This window comes from Rhinoraja longicauda, chromosome 1 (genome assembly GCF_053455715.1).
Source record: "Rhinoraja longicauda isolate Sanriku21f chromosome 1, sRhiLon1.1, whole genome shotgun sequence".
In the NCBI taxonomy this organism is placed as follows: domain Eukaryota; kingdom Metazoa; phylum Chordata; class Chondrichthyes; order Rajiformes; family Arhynchobatidae; genus Rhinoraja; species Rhinoraja longicauda.
In genome coordinates this window covers 138,113,931-138,134,025 of record NC_135953.1, presented here as the reverse complement: position 1 = coordinate 138,134,025, position 20,095 = coordinate 138,113,931, and the positions used below count along the sequence as shown (strand labels likewise).

The 20,095-nt window shown below is 47.8% G+C and overlaps 1 protein-coding gene across 1 annotated transcript in view; it reads left to right on the top strand.

Annotated features, from left to right (window-relative positions):
• Positions 1 to 20,095, top strand: part of afap1 (actin filament associated protein 1) — a 179,817-nt gene that overhangs the window by 40,764 nt on the left and 118,958 nt on the right. The window contains exons 2-3 of the mRNA XM_078399527.1: positions 1,860 to 1,988; positions 13,708 to 13,805. Coding sequence (XP_078255653.1) covers positions 1,860 to 1,988; positions 13,708 to 13,805 — 227 coding nt within the window. The remainder of the gene's footprint in view (positions 1 to 1,859; positions 1,989 to 13,707; positions 13,806 to 20,095) is intronic.

Here is a 20,095-nt window from a genome sequence, read left to right as displayed (position 1 = left end):
CTCCCCGGACTCTCAGTCTGAAGAAGGGTCTCGACCCGATACGTCACCCATTCCTTCACTCCGGAGATGCTGCCTGTCCCGCTGAGTTACTCCAGCATTTTGTATCACTCTGCTTTCTACACTACATCTCGAGAAGTTTACAGCTTGAGAAGTTTGTGTTTAGCAACCGGGAGACCACATAGGCCTAGGGGGAAAGTATACTGACGGACTGCATCATGGCCAGAGACCCGGGTTCGATCCCGACCACGGGCGCTGTCTGTTTGCGGAGTTTGTACGTTCTCCCCGTGACCGCGTGGGTTTTCTCCGAGATATTCAGTTTCCTCTCACATTCGAAAAACGTACAGGTTTGTGGGTTAGACAGATAGACACAAAACAGTATTTTTCCAGCATTTTGTGTCTATATTTGGGTTAAAACCAGCATCTGCAGTTCCTTCCCACAACAGGTTCGTAGGTCCATTGATTCGGTATTAATGTAAAGTGTGTGTGTAGCGTAGTGTTAATTTGTGGGGATCGCTGGTCGGAGCAGAGGTGTGTTAGAGCATCCAGGGGCGAATTTCTCGAAACTCTTAAGAAAGTAGGGGTACTGGCACATCTGCTGCGTGATTAGATCAGGGCCGTCTTTACAGCATTATGGGGCCCGGGCAAAGCAGTGTACTGGGGCCCCTACGACAACTACTCACAGGAATAAAAATGTAAATGGTCGATAAAATTAAACATATATTTATTTTATTGGCACTTCCAACAACAATCCGCCACCCCCCTTTCCCCAGCACCCCCATTCCCCCCACCACCAACCCCCACCCTTGCTGTCCCCTTCCCCAGTCCCACTCTGCCTCCTCCCACCCCCACTCTCTCCTCCTCCCACCCTCCCCGTCGCCCTCACTGTTACTCTCCCCCACCCCCCTTTCCCTACCAGCCCCCCCCCTGTCGTGCCGGCGAAAAGCACTTACCGAAAAGCACTTAGCGATGGACTTAGGGTGCTACATTGTTGCGAAAAGCACTTACAGATCGCTGTGAGAAGCACTTAGGGATGGAAAATGTTGCGAAAAAAGCACTTATTGAACCTACATTTTTAAAGTAGTATTTATTTATTGCAAGTCACTTAACATACACAGATCAGCATGGGGCCCCTATGCTCGTGGGGCCCCGGGCAAGTGCCCATCAGGCCCATGCGTTAAGACGGCCCTGGATTAGATCACTGCACTAGGCCTAAGACAGATCAACCGAGATGTTAATGCCCAGAAAACCGATCGAAAGAGCTGCTACAATAAAAGGGAAGAGAGGGAGAAAGGGGAACATCAGTCCTTTCGGGGCTGATACCAGGAATTAATTCTTAATTCTTAAGGGATTGAACAGGTTAGATGCAGGAAAAATGTTCCCGATGTTGGGGGAGTCCAGAACCAGGGGCCACAATTTAAGAATAAGGTGTAGGCCATTTCGGACTGAGATGAGGAAAAAACTTTTTCACCCAGAGAGTTGTGAATCTGTGGAATTCTCTGCCACAGGAGGCAGTGGAGGCCAATTCACTGGATGTATTCAAGAGAGAGTTAGATAGAGCTGTTAGGACTAACGGAATCAAGGGATATGGGGAGAAGGCAGGAACGGGGTACTGATTGAGAATGATAAGCCATGATCACATTGAATGGCGGTGCTGGCTCGAAGGGCCGAATGGCCTCCTCCTGCACCTATTGTCTATGTTTCTATGAATTTGAACATGTGAAATCTCTCCTTCATCGACCTCCCAATGAAAAACCAGCACATGGTCTCTTAAATGCGTCTTTCTGTAATGCTTAGATGACCACCATTATTTCCACCATGTATCTGCGGGTAGATTAACCATTGTTCTTTGTTCTTTTCAGTGGTGGAAGAGTTGATTGTGGAATTGCATCAATTTCTGGAACTTCTTGACCGCGAATACTTGACTTCATCCGCCAGAGAGAAGAAGACTGCAGTCTGCAACATCCTGCGGAGGATCAAGTCAATCTCTGGTCAGTGTACAAGCACCATCCTCGGCAAGTTAATACCTGTTACATTTTAAGAAGAATCTCATGGTTTGTTGAGTGTCCGAAATTCCATTTGGTACTGAGTCAGGCCGTGGGTGGATCATGGTTTTGGGCTTTGTTCCTTTCAAACAAGCTTGTGATTCTAGTGGTGGATTAGCGTGAAGCTGATCCTCCTCCATTCAAACGTATCTCCAGTAAAATCTCTGGGTACCATGGAAGTTCTATCGTTATTAGTGCAGGTGTTAGGGGTTATGGGGAGAAGGCAGGAGAATGGGGTTGGGAGGGGGAGATGGATCAGCCATGATTGAATGGCGTAGTAGACTTGATGGGCCGAATGGACTAATTCTGCTCCTGTCGCTTATTATAAGACATCCACTGAACAGTGGCAGCTGACGGCTGATGTGCGATTGGTCGCAGTGCCTATAAATAGCCCAGTTAGGCCAATTGACATTGGTCCATTGTAAAGTTCAACTTTCTGTTTGAGCTAAAGTACGGTCAGCTCTGATGACGAAGCTGACTATAGACAATAGACAATAGGTGCAGGAGGAGGCCATTCGGCCCTTCGAGCCAGCACCGCCATTCAATGTGATCATGGCTGATCATTCTCAATCAGTACCCCGTTCCGTATGGGGAGAAGGCAGGCATGGGGTACTGATTGTGGACGATCAGCCATGATCACAATGAATGGCGGTGCTGGCTCGAAGGGCCGAATGGCCTCCTCCTGCACCTATTTTCAATGTTTCTATGAGGCCAACTTATCCAATATCTCTCCTTAACTAAATGCCTCCAATCCAGGCAATATATCAGGCAATATCAGGGTGAGTCTTATTCCATCTCTCTCCAGCGGAATTACATCTTTCCTTTAGCCAGGCAAGCAGAATTGCAAGTTTGGCCTAACCAGTGTTTGTAAAGTTGCCACTAGTTTAGTTTAGTTTAGAGATACAGCGCGGAAACAGGCCCTTTTGGCCCACCGGATCCACGCCGACCAGCGATCCCCGCACATTAACACCATCCTATGCCCACTAGGGTCAATTTTTATATTTACCCAGTCAATTAACCTACAAACCTGTACGCCTCTGGATTGTGGGAGGAAACTGAAGATCTCGGAGAAAACCCACGCAGGTCACGGGGAGAACGTACAAACTCCGTACAGACAGCGCCCGTAGTCGGGATGGAACCCGGGTCTCCGGCGCTGCATTCGCTGTAAGGCAGCAACTCTACCGCTGCGCCACCTGTGAAGGCACCATCCTATCCTTCCTGCAATGCCACTTTCAAGGAATTATGGATTTGAACCCTCAGGTCTCCCTGTTCATCAACATTTCCTGGTGCCCTATCTTTTGCTGGACATGCCCCTATCCCGTTTAACTTCCCAAATCGGGATTGTATTTCCATAGTTTTATAACATTTCACAAACCAACAAACCATCAACAAAATTATTGAGCAAAGTTAAAAAGTTCAATTCATTTTTGACATTATGTACCACAAAATCTGATTCTGCTCAAAGATCTCCCAAGAAATTTGGAAAACAGATTTTATATTAGACAATAGATAATAGACAATAGGTGCAGGAGGAGGCCATTCGGCCCTTCGATCCAGCACCACCATTCAATGTGATCATGGCTGATCATTCTCAATCAGTACCCCGTTCCTGCCTTCTCCCCATAACCCCTGACTCCGCTATCCTTAAGAGCTCTATCTAGCTCTCTCTTGAATGCATTCAGAGAATTGGCCTCCACTGCCTTCTGAGGCAGTGAATTCCACAGATTTACAACTCTCTGACTGAAAAAGTTTTTCCTCATCTCCGTTCTAAATGGCCTACCCCTTATTCTTAAACTGTGGCCCCTGGTTCTGGACTACCCCAACATTGGGAACATGTTTCCTGCCTGTAACGTGTCCAACCCCTTAATAATCTTATGTTTCGATAAGATCCCCTCTCATCCTTCTAAATTCCAATGTATACAAGCCTAGCCGCTCCAGTCTTTCAACATACGACAGTCCCACCATTCCTGGAATTAACCTAGTAAACTTACGCTGCACGCCCTCAATTGCAAGAATGTCCTTCCTCAAATTTGGAGACCAAAACTGCACACAGTACTCCAGGTGCGGTCTCACTCAGGCCCTGTACAACTGCAGAAGGACCTCTTTGCTCCTATACTCAACTCCTCTTGTTATGAAGGCCAACATTCCATTGGCTTTCTTCACTGCCTGCTCTACCTGCATGCTTCCTTTCAGTGACTGATGCACTAGGACACCCAGATCTCGTTGTACGTCCCCTTTTCCTAACTTGACACCATTCAGATAATAATCTGCCTTCCTATTGTTACCACCAAAGTGGATAACATCACACTTATCCACATTAAGCTGCATCTGCCATGCATCGGCCCACTCACACAACCGGTCCAAGTCATCCTGCAACCTCATAGCATCTTCCTCACAGCTTACACTACCACCCAGCTTTGTATCATCTGCAAATTTGCTAATGGTACTTTTAATCCCTTCATCCAAGTCATTAATAATATTTAGTCAGCGTGAGAGAGATACAGCATGGAGACTGGCTCAAAATGCTGGAGTAACTCAGCGGGACAGGCAGCATCTCTGGAGAGAAGGAATGGGTGGCGTTCCGGGTCAAGACCCTTGAGGGTGCCCGTCCCGCTGAGTTACTCCAGCTTTTAGTGTCTGCCTTTGGTTTAAACCAGCATGTGCAGTTTACTTCCTACACATGGAAACAGGCTCTTTGACTCACCATGTCCAAGCTGACCATCAATCCCCATTTACAATTGATGGATAATGGAGAAGGGGCAGGAATAAATAAGTGTATACTTCCTCCTTCTCCTGCAACGGTTACTTGAAGGTAGAGGAAAAAACTTGGCACTGAACAGGGACAGGGACTGAGTGTATGTGAGTAAATTTAATTACGAGGGTTAAATTTAGCTCGGAGCTCAGCGTTCCTCCTGGCACCGTGAGCAGACCTTGTGGTTTCCTACATTTTCCCTATCATTTAATTTTGTTGAGTTTGGAGATACAGTGTGGAAACAGGTCCCTCTGCCCACCGGGTCCGCGCCGACCAGCGATCCCCGCACATTAACACTATCCTACACACACTAGGGACATTTTTTACATTTGCCCAGTCAATTAACCTACAAACCTGCACGTCTTTGGAGTGTGGGAGGAAACCGAAGATCTCGGAGAAAACCCACGCAGGGAGAACGTACAAACTCCCTACAGACAGCACCCGTAGTCGGGATCGATCCCGGGTCTCCGGCGCTGCAACTCGCTGTAAGGCAGCAACTCTACCGCTGCGCCACCGTGACCGCCCAATCATGCTTGCTTACCTGTCTCACTGCGATCATTTCCATTGGGTCTTGGCCACCCTCAAACTCCTGTTTGAGTTCGTTCTCTTACCATCCAGCAGTTCACACCGTTCCTGATAGATATGAACAGGAGCGATATGGAGTTGAATAATACGCCTGGGAACGAAGACAGCTTGTGGTTCCTGCCAACAGGGCAGGGTGACCCTGCCTCTTGCCTTTCCCTCGTGAACTCTTGCTCCGAGCTAGTGAAGGGATGTGTTTGTCACACTGGCTTAACCAGCTGTGATATGGAGCAGCTCGAATAAAAACATGTCTGTTCACTGTTTCTCTGCAGAGATTTCAGCCCAGCTCATTACATTTGACATTGAATTGCACTTCACAGATCTTACGATCGATTTGGCACCTCGCTGGCCACGGTATTCTCTCCATAGTTCTCCATGGTTTCCCATTCCAGCTGCGGGCATGGGATTTGTTGGGAGCCGTGTCTCTGATTTTGAGACACAAACGTTTCAGGACTTCGTGAGCAGCAGCTGCACTCCACAGTAAAACTCTCAACTTGTGCAACTTCTACTTGTGGAGAAATTGGCCTGCGGTGTAACGTGACTTTTCTTCATCCGACCTCTTTTGCTGCAGAGCATTATTTTAGATTTTTAGATTAAGATTTAGAGATACAGCGCGGAAACAGGCCCTTCGGCCCACCGAGTCCGCGCCGCCCAGCGATCCCCATTAACACTATCCTACACACACTCGGGACAATTTTTACATTTACCCAGTCAATTAACCTACATACCTGTACGTCTTTGGAGTGTGGGAGGAAACCGAAGATCTCGGAGAAAACCCACGCAGGTCACGGGGAGAACGTACAAACTCCGTACAGACGGCGCCCGTAGTCAGGATCGAACCTGAGTCTCCGGCGCTGCATTCGCTGTAAGGCAGCAACTCTACTGCTGCACCACCGTGCCGCCCACAGCACATATTTCAATTGAAGCAAAAAGATTTATTTGAACAGTACAGATTACCCAGCTGCAATGGCAGACAGTAATGTGTCATAGTGCAGGTGCGATCAGTGAAAAGGAATATAGAATCTAGAAACAGTACCTGCTCCAACTCGCCCGGCTTCCTGAGATGCCTGGTCTGTTTTGAGGCTGGGATCTCTTCTGCTAGGCTAATCAGCTATGGTTTGCAACCAAAGATAGACACAAATAGCGGGAGTAACTCAGAGGGACAGACAGCATCTCTAGAGAGAAGGAATGGGTGACGTTTCGGGCCTGAAAAAGAGTCTCGACATGAAAAGTTACCCATTCTTTCTCTCGAAGGTATTTATTCACAACATGCTGGAGTAACTCAGCAGGTCAGGCAGCATCTCGGGAGAGAAGGAATGGGTGAGGTTTCGGGTCGAGACCCTTCTTCAGACCCGAAACGTCACCCATTCCTTCTCTCCTGAGATGCTGCCTGACCCGCTGAGTTACTCCGGCTTTTTGTGTCTATCTTCGGTTTAAACCAGCATCTGCAGTTCCTTCCTACACGGCACGGTAGCGCAGCGGTAGAGTTGCTGCTTTACAGCGAATGCAGCGCCGGAGACACAGGTTCGATCCTGACTACGGGTGCTGCACTGTAAGGAGTTTGTACGTTCTCCCCGTGACCTGCGTGGGTTTTCTCCGAGATCTTCAGTTTCCTCCCACACTCCAAAGACGTACAGGTATGTAGGTTAATTGGCTGGGTAAATGTAAAAATTGTCCCTAGTGGGTGTAGGATAGTGTTAATGTACGGGGATCACTGGGCGGCACGGACTTGGAGGGCCGAAAAGGCCTGTTTCCGGCTGTAGATATATGATATGATATGATATGATATGGTTTACAACCACTTCACTTGCTCAATGCTGGCATTTATTGCAATAGGGCTTGTATACACCAACAGGGATGTAATGTTGAGGCTCTGTAAGGCACTGGTAAGGCCACATCAGGAGTATTGTGAGCAATTCTGGGCCCCATATCTGAGGAATGGTGTGCTGGCTCTGGAGAGGGTCCAGAGGAGGTTTAAAAGAATGATCCCAGGAATTAGTAGGTTAACTTATAATGAGCGTTTGTCGGCACTGGGCCTGTACTCGTTGGAGATTAGAATATCGAGGGGGGACCTCATTGAAACACACAGAATAGTGAAAGGCTTGGATAGAGTGGATGTGGAGAGCATGTTTTCACTGGTGGGAGAGTCTAGGACCAGAGGTCACAGCCTCAGAATTAAAGGAGGTTCTTTTAGGAAGGAGATGAGGAGAAATTTCTTTAGTCAGAGGATGGTGAATCTGTGGAATTCTTTGCCACAGAAGGCTGTGGAGGCCAAGTCAGTGGATATATTTAAGGCAGAGATAGATAGATTCTCGATTAGTACGGTTGTCAGAGGTTATGGGGAGAAGGCGGGAGAATGGGGTTAGGAAGGAGATAGTTCAGCCATGAATGAATGGCAGAGTAGAGTTGATGGGCCGAATGGCCTAATTCCACTCCTGTTCCTTATGACCTTATTCTAACATCAGGTTGCCGTGCCACCAGGTTGTCTGACCAGTTCTGAAGGTGGGGGTAGAGAAAAGGGCTGGCTTGTGCAGCAGCTCAGGTGGATCTCGTTTGGGACCTCTTTAGCCTTGCCAGAGGTGTTGGGGCTGCCCGGTCCAGTCATGCGGTCAAACCATTTGAATGTAGGAGGAATGATTAGTAAGTTGCAGAGGACACGAAAGAGGTTTTGTTGATATTGAGAGGAATGGTCATAGAGTACAGCAAGATAATAGACAATAGGTGCAGGAGGAGGCCATTCGGCCCTTCGAACCAGCACCGCCATTCAATGTGATCATGGCTGATCATTCTCAATCAGTACCCCGTTCCTGCCTTCTCCCCATACACCCTGACTCCGCTACCCTTAAGAGCTCTATCTAGCTCTCTCTTGAATGCATGCAGAGAATTGGCCTCCACTGCCTTCTGAGGCAGAGAATTCCAAGATATTAGTGAGTTGGTAAGAGTGGAGGTGTAATTTAGTCATGATAAGGGTCAGGTGATGCATTCTGGAAGGACTGATAAGGGTAGGGCACATACACCGATCAGCCAAAACATTATGACCTGATGAGCCAAAACATTATGACCACCTGCCTAATATGCCGTTGGTCCTCCGTGTGCAGCCCCATACGCAGCAGGGTGCGATGCACTGTGTATTGTGACACATTCCTCCCGTCACCACCATTAACATTTTCTGTGACTTGTGTCACAGTCGACCTTCTGTCGGTTCGGACCAGACGGGATAGCCTTCGTTGCCCTCGCGCATCGATGAGCCTTGGGCGCCCAACACCCTGTCTGTCGCCGGTTTGTGGTTTGTCCCTCCTCGGACCACTGTCGGTAGGTACTCACCACTGCTGACCGGGAGCACCCCACAAGCCTTGCCGTTTCAGAGATGCTCTGACCCAGTCGTCTGGCCATAACAATTTGGCCCTTGTCAAAGTCGCTCAGGTCTTTACTCCTGCCCATTTCTCCTGCATCCAACACATCAACTTCAAGAACTGACTGTTCACTTGCTGCCGAATATATCCCACCCCTTGACAGGTGCCATTGTAACAAGATAATCAATGTTATTCACTTCGCCTGTCAGTGGTCATAATGTTTTGGCTCATCGGTGTACAATTAATGGTTGTATCAATTGGAGCCCTGTGGAACTGAGGGACCTCTGTTTACAAGCCCAGGAATTGCAGTCGGTGGCAGCTCATGTAGATCGTGACAAAAGCAGATTGAAGACTTGCCTTCATCATCCATGTCGAGAATATAAGGTCACGACAATTGTGATACAACTTTATAAAACATTGATTGTGCCACAGCTGCTGGATTATACACAATTTCAGTTCCCACATCAGTTGCCCAGAGTAGGTGAATCGACGACCAGGGGATAGAAGGTGAAGGAGAAAACGTTTATTAGGAATCTAGGAGTGGTAACTTTTCCACACAGAGTGTGGTGGGTGTATGGAACAAGCTGCCAGAGGAGGTAGTCGAGGCTGGGACTGTCCCATCGTTTAAGAAACAGTTAGACAGGTACATGGATAGGACAGGTTTGGAGGGATATGGACCAAACGCGGGCAGGTGGGAATAGTGCAGCTGGGACATGTTGGCCGGTGTGGGCAAGTTGGGCCGAAGGGCCTGTTTCCACGCTGTATCACTCTATGACTCTATCATTGGAAAGGCATGATTGCATTTGACAGAATAAATTGGCATTCACCTGAAAGAGATTGGAGAGGATACTTTTGTGTTTAGTTTAGTTTAGAGATATAGCAATTAATCAGGCCCTTCGGCCCGTCGAGTCCTTGCCGACCAGTGATCACCCATGCAACAGTTCAGTTCTGCACACTCGGGACAATTTACCGAGGCCGATTAAATGTAGAAACCTGCACGTCAACCATCAAAAATGCCGACTGTTCCATCCTCACCAGCATTTTAGAAAGCCTGGCCACCTATCTGTGCTCCTCCTTTCTGCCAACAAGCAGAAACTGAAACGTTATGATCTCCATAACTCCAGCTGGGACCACCTGGGGCTCTGGTTCGCAGAGCCCGCGGACCAGACTGTACTCACCACCTGCGGAGCTGGCTGCCTTCGGAGGCTGTGGTGGCGCTGCGGGAGCGGCTGCGACTCGCCTTCGGAGGCTTCTTCGGCGCGGGTCGCGTGGATATCGGAAGCTCGCAGGCCCCTGGGTGGGGGCCGACATCGGGAGCTCTGGCAGCGGCAGCGTCTTCGCCCGCCCCACGGGGCTTGGGTCGGTCCGGCGCGGACCTTTCACCGTCCGGCACGGCCTGACCGGTGGGTGCTTCATTGTTGGGAGCCCCGACCTCCCCGATGTGCAGCGGCAGCGTCTTCGACCTCCCCGATGTGCAGCGGCAGCGTCTTCGCCCGCCCCGGATCGCGGGGCTTGGGTCGGCCCGCTGCGGACCTTTCACCGTCCGGCGCGGCCTGGAACGTGGCAACTATAACAGCCTGACCGTGGGAGAAGACGGCAGGGGAAGAGAAAAGACATTCTGGCCTTCCATCACAGTGAGGAGGGGACTGCAGGGGACTCATTGTGATGGATGTTTCTTTTTGTTTGGTGTTGGTTTATGATTGTGTGTGTTATTGCTTATTTTTATTGCTCTTATTGTTGGACTGTGGGTAATCTGTCATTTCACTGCACATTTATGTGTATGTGGCAAATAAAATTGACTATTGACTATTGATAGTACAGGAAGTCATAGATTCAAGATCAAGAGCTCAAGATCAATTTATCGTTACATGTACCAATTAAGCTACAGTGAAATTTGAGTTACCATACAGCAATACTGAGTGAAAATCAACAAGACACACAGCGCATAAAATAATATTTAACATGAACATCCTCCACAGCGGATTCCACATTCCTCTCTGTGATAGAAGGTAATAAAGTTCAAGCTTCTTCCTCTTTGTGTTTACCCGCGGTCGGGGGTGTTGAACCGTCCGCGGTCGCCGCTGCCGACTGTCCGAGGCCCTCGTGTCGGGATGATCGAAACTCCCGCGTCGAGACGGATGAAGCCGCGGCTTGGAGCTCCCGAGTCGGCCTCTGAAAAAAATAATTTAAAAATCAATCATTTTTAATATATCGAAGACCTCGGGAGAAAATCCACGGGGTGGCGGGGAGAACGTACAGACGGCACCCGTACGCCGCTGGTCGGCGGAAGCAGATGGAAAGCAACGAGACCGCTCTGAGTGCGTCCATAGTCAAGGACGCCACGGCTAACCACAAACGTGTACTCAACATCCATCACAGGTTTCACCAGTGACTGTGTGAAGGAGTGCAAGCCAAAGAAAGGAACTTCAAAGAAGGAACTGCAGACGCTGGTTTAAACCGAAGAAAGACACAAAAAGCTGGAGTAACTCAGGCAGCTGGAGGATAGGCAGCATCTCCGGAGAGAAGGAATGGGTGACAATAGACAATAGACAATAGGTGCAAGAGGAGGCCATTTGGCCCTTTGAGCCAGCACCGCCATTCAATGTGATCATGGCTGATCATTCTCAATCAGTACCCTGTTCCTGCCTTCTCCCCATACCCCCTTACTCCGCTATCTTTAAGAGCTCTCTCTTGAATGCATTCAGAGAATTGGCCTCCACTGCCTTCTGAGGCAGAGAATTCCACAGATTCACAACTCTGACTGAAAAAATTGTTCCTCATCTTAGTTCTAAATGGCCTACCCTTTATTCTTAAACTGTGGCCCCTGGTTCTGGACTCCCTCAACATTGGGAACATGTTTCCTGCCTCTAATGTGTCCAATCCCTTAACAATCTAATATGTTGAATGAATGAATGAAAGAATGAATGAATGAATGAATAAGTTTATTGGCCAAGTATGTGCAGATACAAGGAACGAGCCTTGGTGCTCCGCTCACAAATGGCAACACAAACATACAGTTAACAATTAAGAATAAGGCATAAACACATCAAAGCAATAAGGATACAACTTTAGGGTCGAAACATGCGGGTGGAAATAAACCAGAGCAAAAAAGAGACTACAGACTTTGGTTGTTGAGTAGAACTATCACTCGTGGAAACAAAAGCTGTTTTTATGTCTGGCTGTGGCTGCTTTGACAGTCCGGAGTCGCCTTCCAGAGGGAAGTGCTTCGAAGAGTTTGTGGCCAGGGTGAGAGGGGTCAGAGATCATCTTGCCCGCTCGCTTCCTGGCCCTTGCGGTGTACAGTTCGTCAATGGGGGGGAAGATTGCAGCTAACAACCTTCTCAGCTGTGCAAACGATCCGTTGCGTCCTCCGGATGTCTGTGATTGTGCTCTGTTGGTCAGGAAGATGAGGATCCAGTTGCAGAGGGGGAGTGCTGACTTGACTCTGCAAGGTTGGGGATGAGCTTGGTTGGGATAATGGTATTGGGAGCAGAGCTGTCGTCTATGAATAGGAGCCTGACATAGATGTCTTTATTATCCAGGCGTTTCAGACGAAGAGGTGAGATTTAATTGAAACATGTACATTTGGGAGCAGCCATTGTAGGTTGAATAGGGAGAACCTATTTCACGAGGTGAGATTTAATTGAAAGATGTAAATTTCTGAGCATAAATTTCATTGTAGGTTGAAAAGGGAAAACCTATTTCCCTTACCAGGGAGGTTAATTAGCAGGGGTCATTAAGGAAGGCTAGGAATGGTGGGGTTTGGTGTTCATAAGACTTTCTCTCACCCAAAACATGCAGTAGTTTTGGAACTTAATGCTTGGAAAGTCAGCAGAGTTAGGGCATTAATCATTTGCTAAAAAGTGCCTTAACGTAGGGCACAGCGGTAGAGTCGCTGCCTTACAGCGCCAGAGACCCGGGTTCGATCCTGACCACGGGTGCCGTCTGTACGGAGTTTGTACGTTCTCCCCGTGACCTGCGTGGGTTTTCTCCGAGAGCGTTGGTTTCCTCCCACATTCCAAAGACGTGCAGGTTTGTAAGTTAATTGGCTTGGCGCAAGTGTAAAATTGTCCCTAGTGTGTGTAGGACAGTGTTAACGTGCGGAGACTGCTGTACGGTGTGGACTTGGTGGGGCCAAAGGGCCTGTTTCTGCGCTGTATCTCTAAAGTAAACTAAACTAAAATGAGCACTCCAAGTGCCGTTACTTAAAGTGCGGGCATGAATGCGAAGGGGCCCTGCCACTCGCTTAATTTCCACAATTCTGAGGCTGGTAGCGGTTATTGCAGTAAAGTTACTGCTTGGCCGCAGGTCAATGTAACGGTCCAACACTTCACTGCACAGTTCTGTATCTGAAGTAGGCCTGCTATTGAGGGCGTGCAGCGTAGGTTTACTAGGTTGATTCCCGGAATGGCGGGACTTTCATATGTTGAAAGACTGGAGCAACTAGGCTTGTATACACTGGAATTTAGAAGGATGAGAGGGGATCTTATCGAAACGTATAAGATTATTAAGGGGTTGGACACGTTAGAGGCAGGAAACATGTTCCCAATGTTGGGGGAGTCCAGAACAAGGGGCCACAGTTTAAGAATAAGGGGTAGGCCATTTAGAACTGAGATGAGGAAAAACTTTTCAGTCAGATAGTTGTGAATCTGTGGAATTCCCTGCCTCAGAAGGCAGTGGAGGCCAATTCTCTGAATGCATTCAAGAGAGAGCTGGATAGAGCTCTTAAGGATAGCGGAGTCAGGGGGTATGGGGAGAAGGCAGGAGCGGGGTACTGATTGAGAACGATCAGCCATGATCACATTGAATGGCAGTGCTGGCTCGAAGGGCCGAATGGCCTCCTCCTGCACCTATTGTCTATTGTCTATTGAAGATTACTTTTCTTCAACATTGCAGCGGGTCTATGTTTATTGATTGGACTTTAGTGGCATCTATAAGTGTTGCCTTCTTTCCTGCTAATTCGTATATTTTATTCCAGATTGTCAAATAAAAAACTCTATCCAGAAGCACGATTTGCCATGCAGCATCCCGGCACCACCTCAGATACCTCTCCCTGAGATACCTCATCCATGGCAGGTAAGGATTCCTCTGCCTCTGAACGTGTTTAAAAATTATTATATATACCACATGTAAAACTAAGTGGTTTATCCAGAATATTCCTGTCATGTTAAAAAAAAAGCATGCAAAAATAAACGGTCAACTATAAAGGAAAAGTTATTATTTGTTCATGAAGTCACACGAGTTAATTTAGCCTTCCAGAGAATCTAGAGGATTTTTTTTTCCAGATAAAGTTGGCGTTATCTTCCCAGTCTCTGGAACAGGCCTCAGGAACATGTAAGGGAATAGAGGTTGCTGATATTCTGTAGATCATGTCTTTGAGATCTTGCTCTTCCAATTCTCTCTTCCTCAATCAATCAACGGTGCTTTGGCTCATGAATTCTCATCTTCAATGTCTTCTTTCACGGTGAGAAGATTCCCGTGCATGAGAGTGTTGCAGTAATTTGCTGTGAATGTTCGTCGTCAGAGAGGAAGTTTGGGAGAGTGCCATTCTCTTGCTTATTCTGAGCGTTGAGTACACCATTTAAAAAAAAATCCTTTCCCATTTATTCTATTACAAATAATCTAGTCGGCGTATTTTATTTTAGTTCCGTTAAGTTTATCGTCACGTGTACCGAGGTGCAATGAAAAGCTTCTGTGCGTGCTAACCAGTCAGCGGAAAGACATAGTGGGAAACACAATGTGTGTTTTTCCACCCAGAGAGTTGTGAATTTGTGGAATTCTCTGCCACAGAGGGCAGTGGAGGCCAAATCACTGGATGGATTTAAGAGAGAGTAAGATAGAGCTCTAGGGGCTAGTGGAATCAAGGGATATGGGGAGAAGGCAGGCACGGGTTATTGATTGTGGACGATCAGCCATGATCACAATCATGGGCTCGAAGGGCCAAATGGCCTCCTCCAGCACCTATTTTCAATGTTTCTATGTTTCTACAAGGGTTTATATCCCTTTTGAAGACTTTCTTGATATCCTCAGAAAAAGTTGGATGTGTTACGCTCAGTTCCCTCATCTAAATCATGACCTTGGACAAAAGATTCTGGCTGGGTAGTGACATTTTGATTGCAGCAAGCCGCTGTTTGGAAGGGGAAGTGATACTGTGGCAAAAGAGCTGAGATATTAAAAATTCTGAATTCTGTCACGTGTCTGCTAATGATAATGGGCGGCACGGTAGCGCAGCGGTAGAGTTGCTGCTTTACAGCGAATGCAGCGCCGGAGACTCAGGTTCGACCCTGACTACGGGTGCTGCACTGTAAGGAGTTTGTACGTTCTCCCCGTGACCTGCGTGGGTTTTCTCCGAGATCTTCGGTTTCCTCCCACACTCCAAAGACGTACAGGTATGTAGGTTAATTGGCTGGGTAAATGTAAAAATTGTCCCTAGTGGGTGTAGGATAGTGTTAATGTACGGGGATCGCTGGGCGGCACGGACTTGGTGGGCCGAAAAGGCCTGTTTCCGGCTGTATATATATGATATGATATGATATGATATTTGGACCGTTAAGATGTTCGGACTGTTGGCCTGTTGGTTTGTCAAGATCCGTACGAACAATCAGTTAATCTGAAATTTTTCTTGGTCTATGAAATGCTAAGTGTAGCCAGCTGGTCACCACTGAATGGAGCTGGGCTGTTTAATATGTCAGATAGGATATCAGTATCGAGTGGATTATTTGGCAATGAAAAGGTCGAAAATACCGAGGAGGCAAATCGCACGTTATTTGTTTAGAAAAAGCCAGAAAATTGAATCACAAGATTAAAAGTGCATAGCAGGATTATTGCACAGTCGTTTAATTATGGGGCCATTGCACTATGATTTGGTAACATCTGAAGTTCATGGCACGAATTGTAGGCTCTGTAGTTTAGTTTAGTTTAGATTAGTTTGGAGATACAGCGCGGAAACAGGCCCTTTCGGCCCACCGGGTCCGCGCCGACCAGCGATCCCCGCACATTAACACTACCCACTAGGGAGATTTTTTTTTTACCCAAGTCAATTAACCTACAAACCTGTACTATTGGAGTGTGGGAGGAAACCGAAGATCTCGGAGAAAACCCACGCAGGTCACGGGGAGAACGTACAAACTCCGTACAGACAGCACCCGTAGTCGGGATCGAACCCGGGTCTCCGGCGCTGCATTCGCTGTAAGGCAGCAACTCTACCTTAGTTCACTGCAGCTCTTTTGGGACTTTGGTTACTCTTGATGCAGCTGCTATCTCGGACATTGGTTGGGCTGCGTTTGGAGTATTGCGTGCGATGCTGGTCGCAGGTAAGATGTGGAGGCTTTGGAGAGGGTGCAGATGAATTTCACCAGATTCTTGCGAGGATTAGAGGGTTTCAGCTTCAGGGAGAGGTTGGATAGACATGGATTGTTTTCTTTGGAATGTCGGAGGTTGAGTTTAAGCAGCAGAATTTTTTCAGATGAGGAGAGGCAAGAGAGGGTAGACATTCAGAAACTATTCCCCAGGGTGGAAGTGTCCAACACTAGGGGGCGAAACTACAAGGTGAGAGGGGTAACATTTAATGGACTTGTGCGGGGCAGGTTGTTTACACACAGGGTGGTGGGGGCCTGGAACGCCCAGGGGTGGTGGTGGAGGCACATACAATAGTGGCATTTAAGAGGCTTTTAGATAAGCACATGGAAGTGCAGAGACTGACAATAGACAATAGGTGCAGGAGGAGGCCATTCGGCCCTTCGAGCCAGCACCACCATTCAATATGATCATGGCTGATCATTCTCAATCAGTACCCCGTTCCTGCCTTCTCCCCATACCTCCTGACTCTGCTATCCTTAAGAGCTCTATCTAGCTCTCTCTTGAATGCATTCAGAGAATTGGCCTCCACTGCCTTCTGAGGCAGAGAATTCCACAGATTCACAACTCTCTGACTGAAAAAGTTTTTCCTCATCTCCGTTCTAAATGGCCTACCCCTTATTCTTAAACTGTGGCCCCTGGTTCTGGTCTCCCCCAACATTGGGAACATGTTTCCTGCCTCTAACGTGTCCAACCCCTTAATAATCTTGTACGTTTCGATAAGATCCCCTCTCATCCTTCTAAATTCCAGTGGATACAAGCCTAGTCGCTCCAGTCTTTCAACATATGACAGTCCCGGGAATTAACCTAGTAAACCTACGCTGCACGCCCTCAATAGCAAGAATATCCTTCCTCAAATTTGGAGACCAAAACTGCACACAGTACTCCAGGTGCGGTTTCACTAGGGCCCTGTACAACTGCACACAGTACTCCAGGTGCGGTCTCGCTAGGGCCCTGTACAACTGCACACAGTACTCCTGGTGCGGTCTCACTGGGGGGGTATGGACCATGTACAGGAAGATGAGATCAGTTTAGCTTGGCATCATGTTTGGCACAAACATTGTGGACAGAATGTTTCCTGTGCTGTACTGTTCTTTAGTTTCGTTTAGTAGGGGGCGGGTGGGGGAGGGAGGAGGGAGGGGAGGGGGAGGGAGGAGGGAGGGGAGGGGGAGGGGGAGAGGAGGGAGGGGGTGGAGTGGGGAGGGTGGGAACGGGAGGGGGAGGGTGGGAGGAAAGGGTGCTGCACCAATGCAGGAGAGGTTTGGGCCCAACGGGTCCACTTGGTCTAGTTTGTATTAATATTAGTTTATTATTGTCACATATACCGAGATACAATGAAAAGCTGTGCTTGCATGATACTCAGTCAAATCATATGCACACGAGTACATTCAAGCCACTCGCAGGTAATGCAAAGAGAGAGATACCAGAGGGCAGAATTCCATGCCACAATATTAGAATCTTACGGTTACAGGGAAAAAAAATCCAAGATCTGCTTTGAGGTGGGTTGGAAGATCAGGCCTACACACCTTAGCTTATGAGAGAATAGTACACTAGGTTGACAACGGCAGCAAAAAAACTGTTCCTAAATCTGATTAGGAGCAAAGGGGACCTTCTGGAGTACTGTGTGCAGTTGTACAGGGCCCTAGTGAGACCTCACCTGGAGTACTGTGTGCAGTTGTACAGGGCGCTAGTGAGACCGCACCTGGAGTACTGTGTGCAGTTTTGGTCTCCAAATTTGAGGAAGGATATTCTTGCTATTGAGGGAGTGCAGCGTAGGTTCACTAGGTTAATTCCCGGAATGGCGGGACTGTCGTATGTTGAAAGACTGGAGCGACTAGACTTGTATACACTGGAATTTAGAAGGATGAGAGGGGATCTTATCGAAACATATAAGATTATTAAGGGGTTGGACACGTTAGAGGCAGGAAGCGTGTTCCCAATGTTGGGGGAGTCCAGAACCAGGGGCCACAGTTTAAGAAACGTCACCCATTCCTTCTCTCCCGATATGCTGCCTGCCCTGCTAAGTTACTCCAGCATTTTGTGAATAAAGAATTTGGCTATCGCTGCCTTGAAAATATGCACTGACTTGGCCTCCACAGCCCTCTGTGGCAATGAGTTCCACAGATTAACTATCCTCTGACGAAAGAAGTTCCTCCGCACCTCCTTTCTAAAAGTCTCGATCAAAGAGTCTTGGCTTGTTTACCAAGATGGAGCAGGAGTTTTCTTTTGTGTGAATCGGTCATGAAGGAGCTAATCCTAAATTGGAAGCTTCATCATTCCCCATGGGAAAAGTAACAGATCGACAAGTGCCTCCAAAGCCAAGGTGCAGCAGAAATGCTGTGGTTTAAAGAACAAGATGCTAGATAACTGGATACACTGGAATTTAGAAGGATGAGGGGGGATCTTATTGAAACATATAAGATAATTAGGGGATTGGACACATTAGAGGCAGGAAACATGTTCCCAATGTTGGGGGAGTCCAGAACAAGGGGCCACAGTTTAAGAATAAGGGGTATGCCATTTAGAACGGAGATGAGGAAGAACTTTTTCAGTCAGAGAGTGGTGAAGGTGTGGAATTCTCTGCCTCAGAAGGCAGTAGAGGCCAGTTCGTTGGATGCTTTCAAGAGAGAGCTGGATAGAGCTCTTAAGGATAGCGGAGTGAGGGGGTATGGGGAGAAGGCAGGAACGGGGTACTGATTGAGAGTGATCAGCCATGATCGCATTGAATGGCGGTGCTGGCTCGAAGGGCTGAATGGCCTCCTCCTGCACCTATTGTCTATTGTCTATTGTCTAAAAGGAGCACGAGGGAAGGAGTCAGTAACCTCTCCCTGACAACTGTGACGTTTGCAAGAACTTCACTGCTGCCAAGCTAATCTACAGCTCAAATGCCAAAGCCAATTTCCTACCAGAGAGATGTTCTGATGTGGTAATCGTGTAGGGGTCTCCCAACTCTGCCTCAGCAATAGTCATTGCTAGGTTCCTGCTCAACCATCTCCTCCCACAGACCAACAAACAAGTCAAGTCAAGTTTATTTGTCACATACATATACAAGATATGCAGTGAAATGAAAGTGGCAACGCCTGCGGATTGTGCTAAATTACAAAACAGAATAGAAAAAAAAAAATTAATTAAAAAAAAGAATTATACAGTAAATTAAATTAGTTCCTCGTGATATGAGAGTTGACAGCCCTGATGGCCTGTGGGAAGAAAGTCCGTCTCATCCTCTCTGTTTTCACAGCGTGACAGCGGAGGCGTTTGCCTGACCGTAGCAGCTGGAACAGTCCGTCGCTGGGGTGGCAGGGGTCCCACATAATGTTGCTGGCTCTGGATCTGCACGTCCTGATGTATAGGTCCTGCAGGGGGGCGAGTGTAGTTCCCATAGGATGGGATAGTTCCCATAGGAGAAGGATGAGAGGAGATCTTATCGAAACATATAAGATTATTAAGGGGTTGGACACGTTAGAGGCAGGAAACATGTTCCCAATGTTGGGGGAGTCCAGAACAAGGGGCCACAGTTTAAGAATAAGGGGTAGGCCATTTAGAACTGAGATGTGGAAAAACGTTTTCAGTCAGAGAGTTGTGAATCTGTGGAATTCTCTGCCTCAGAAGGCAGTGGAGGCCAGTTCTCTGAATACATTCAAGAGAGAGCTAGATAGAGCTCTAAAGGATAGCGGAGTCAGGGGGTATGGGGAGGAGGCAGGAACGGGGTTCTGATTGAGAATGATCAGCCATGTTCACATTGAATGGCGGTGCTGGCTCGAAGGGCCGAATGGCCTCTTCCTGCACCTATTGTCTATTGTCTACTGTCATAGTGCATTCAGCCGAACGCACTACTCTCCGCAGAGCCTTCCTGTCCTGGGCAGACCTGTTCCCAAAGCAGATTCTCAAACAGTTGCCCAAATCACAGTTTGGACTCCATCCATCTGGAGGCACGCGGTATTTATGTGAAAAAAGTAAATGAATGAACACAAAAAAACACAGACAATAGTGGAGACCACAGTTGTACGGCA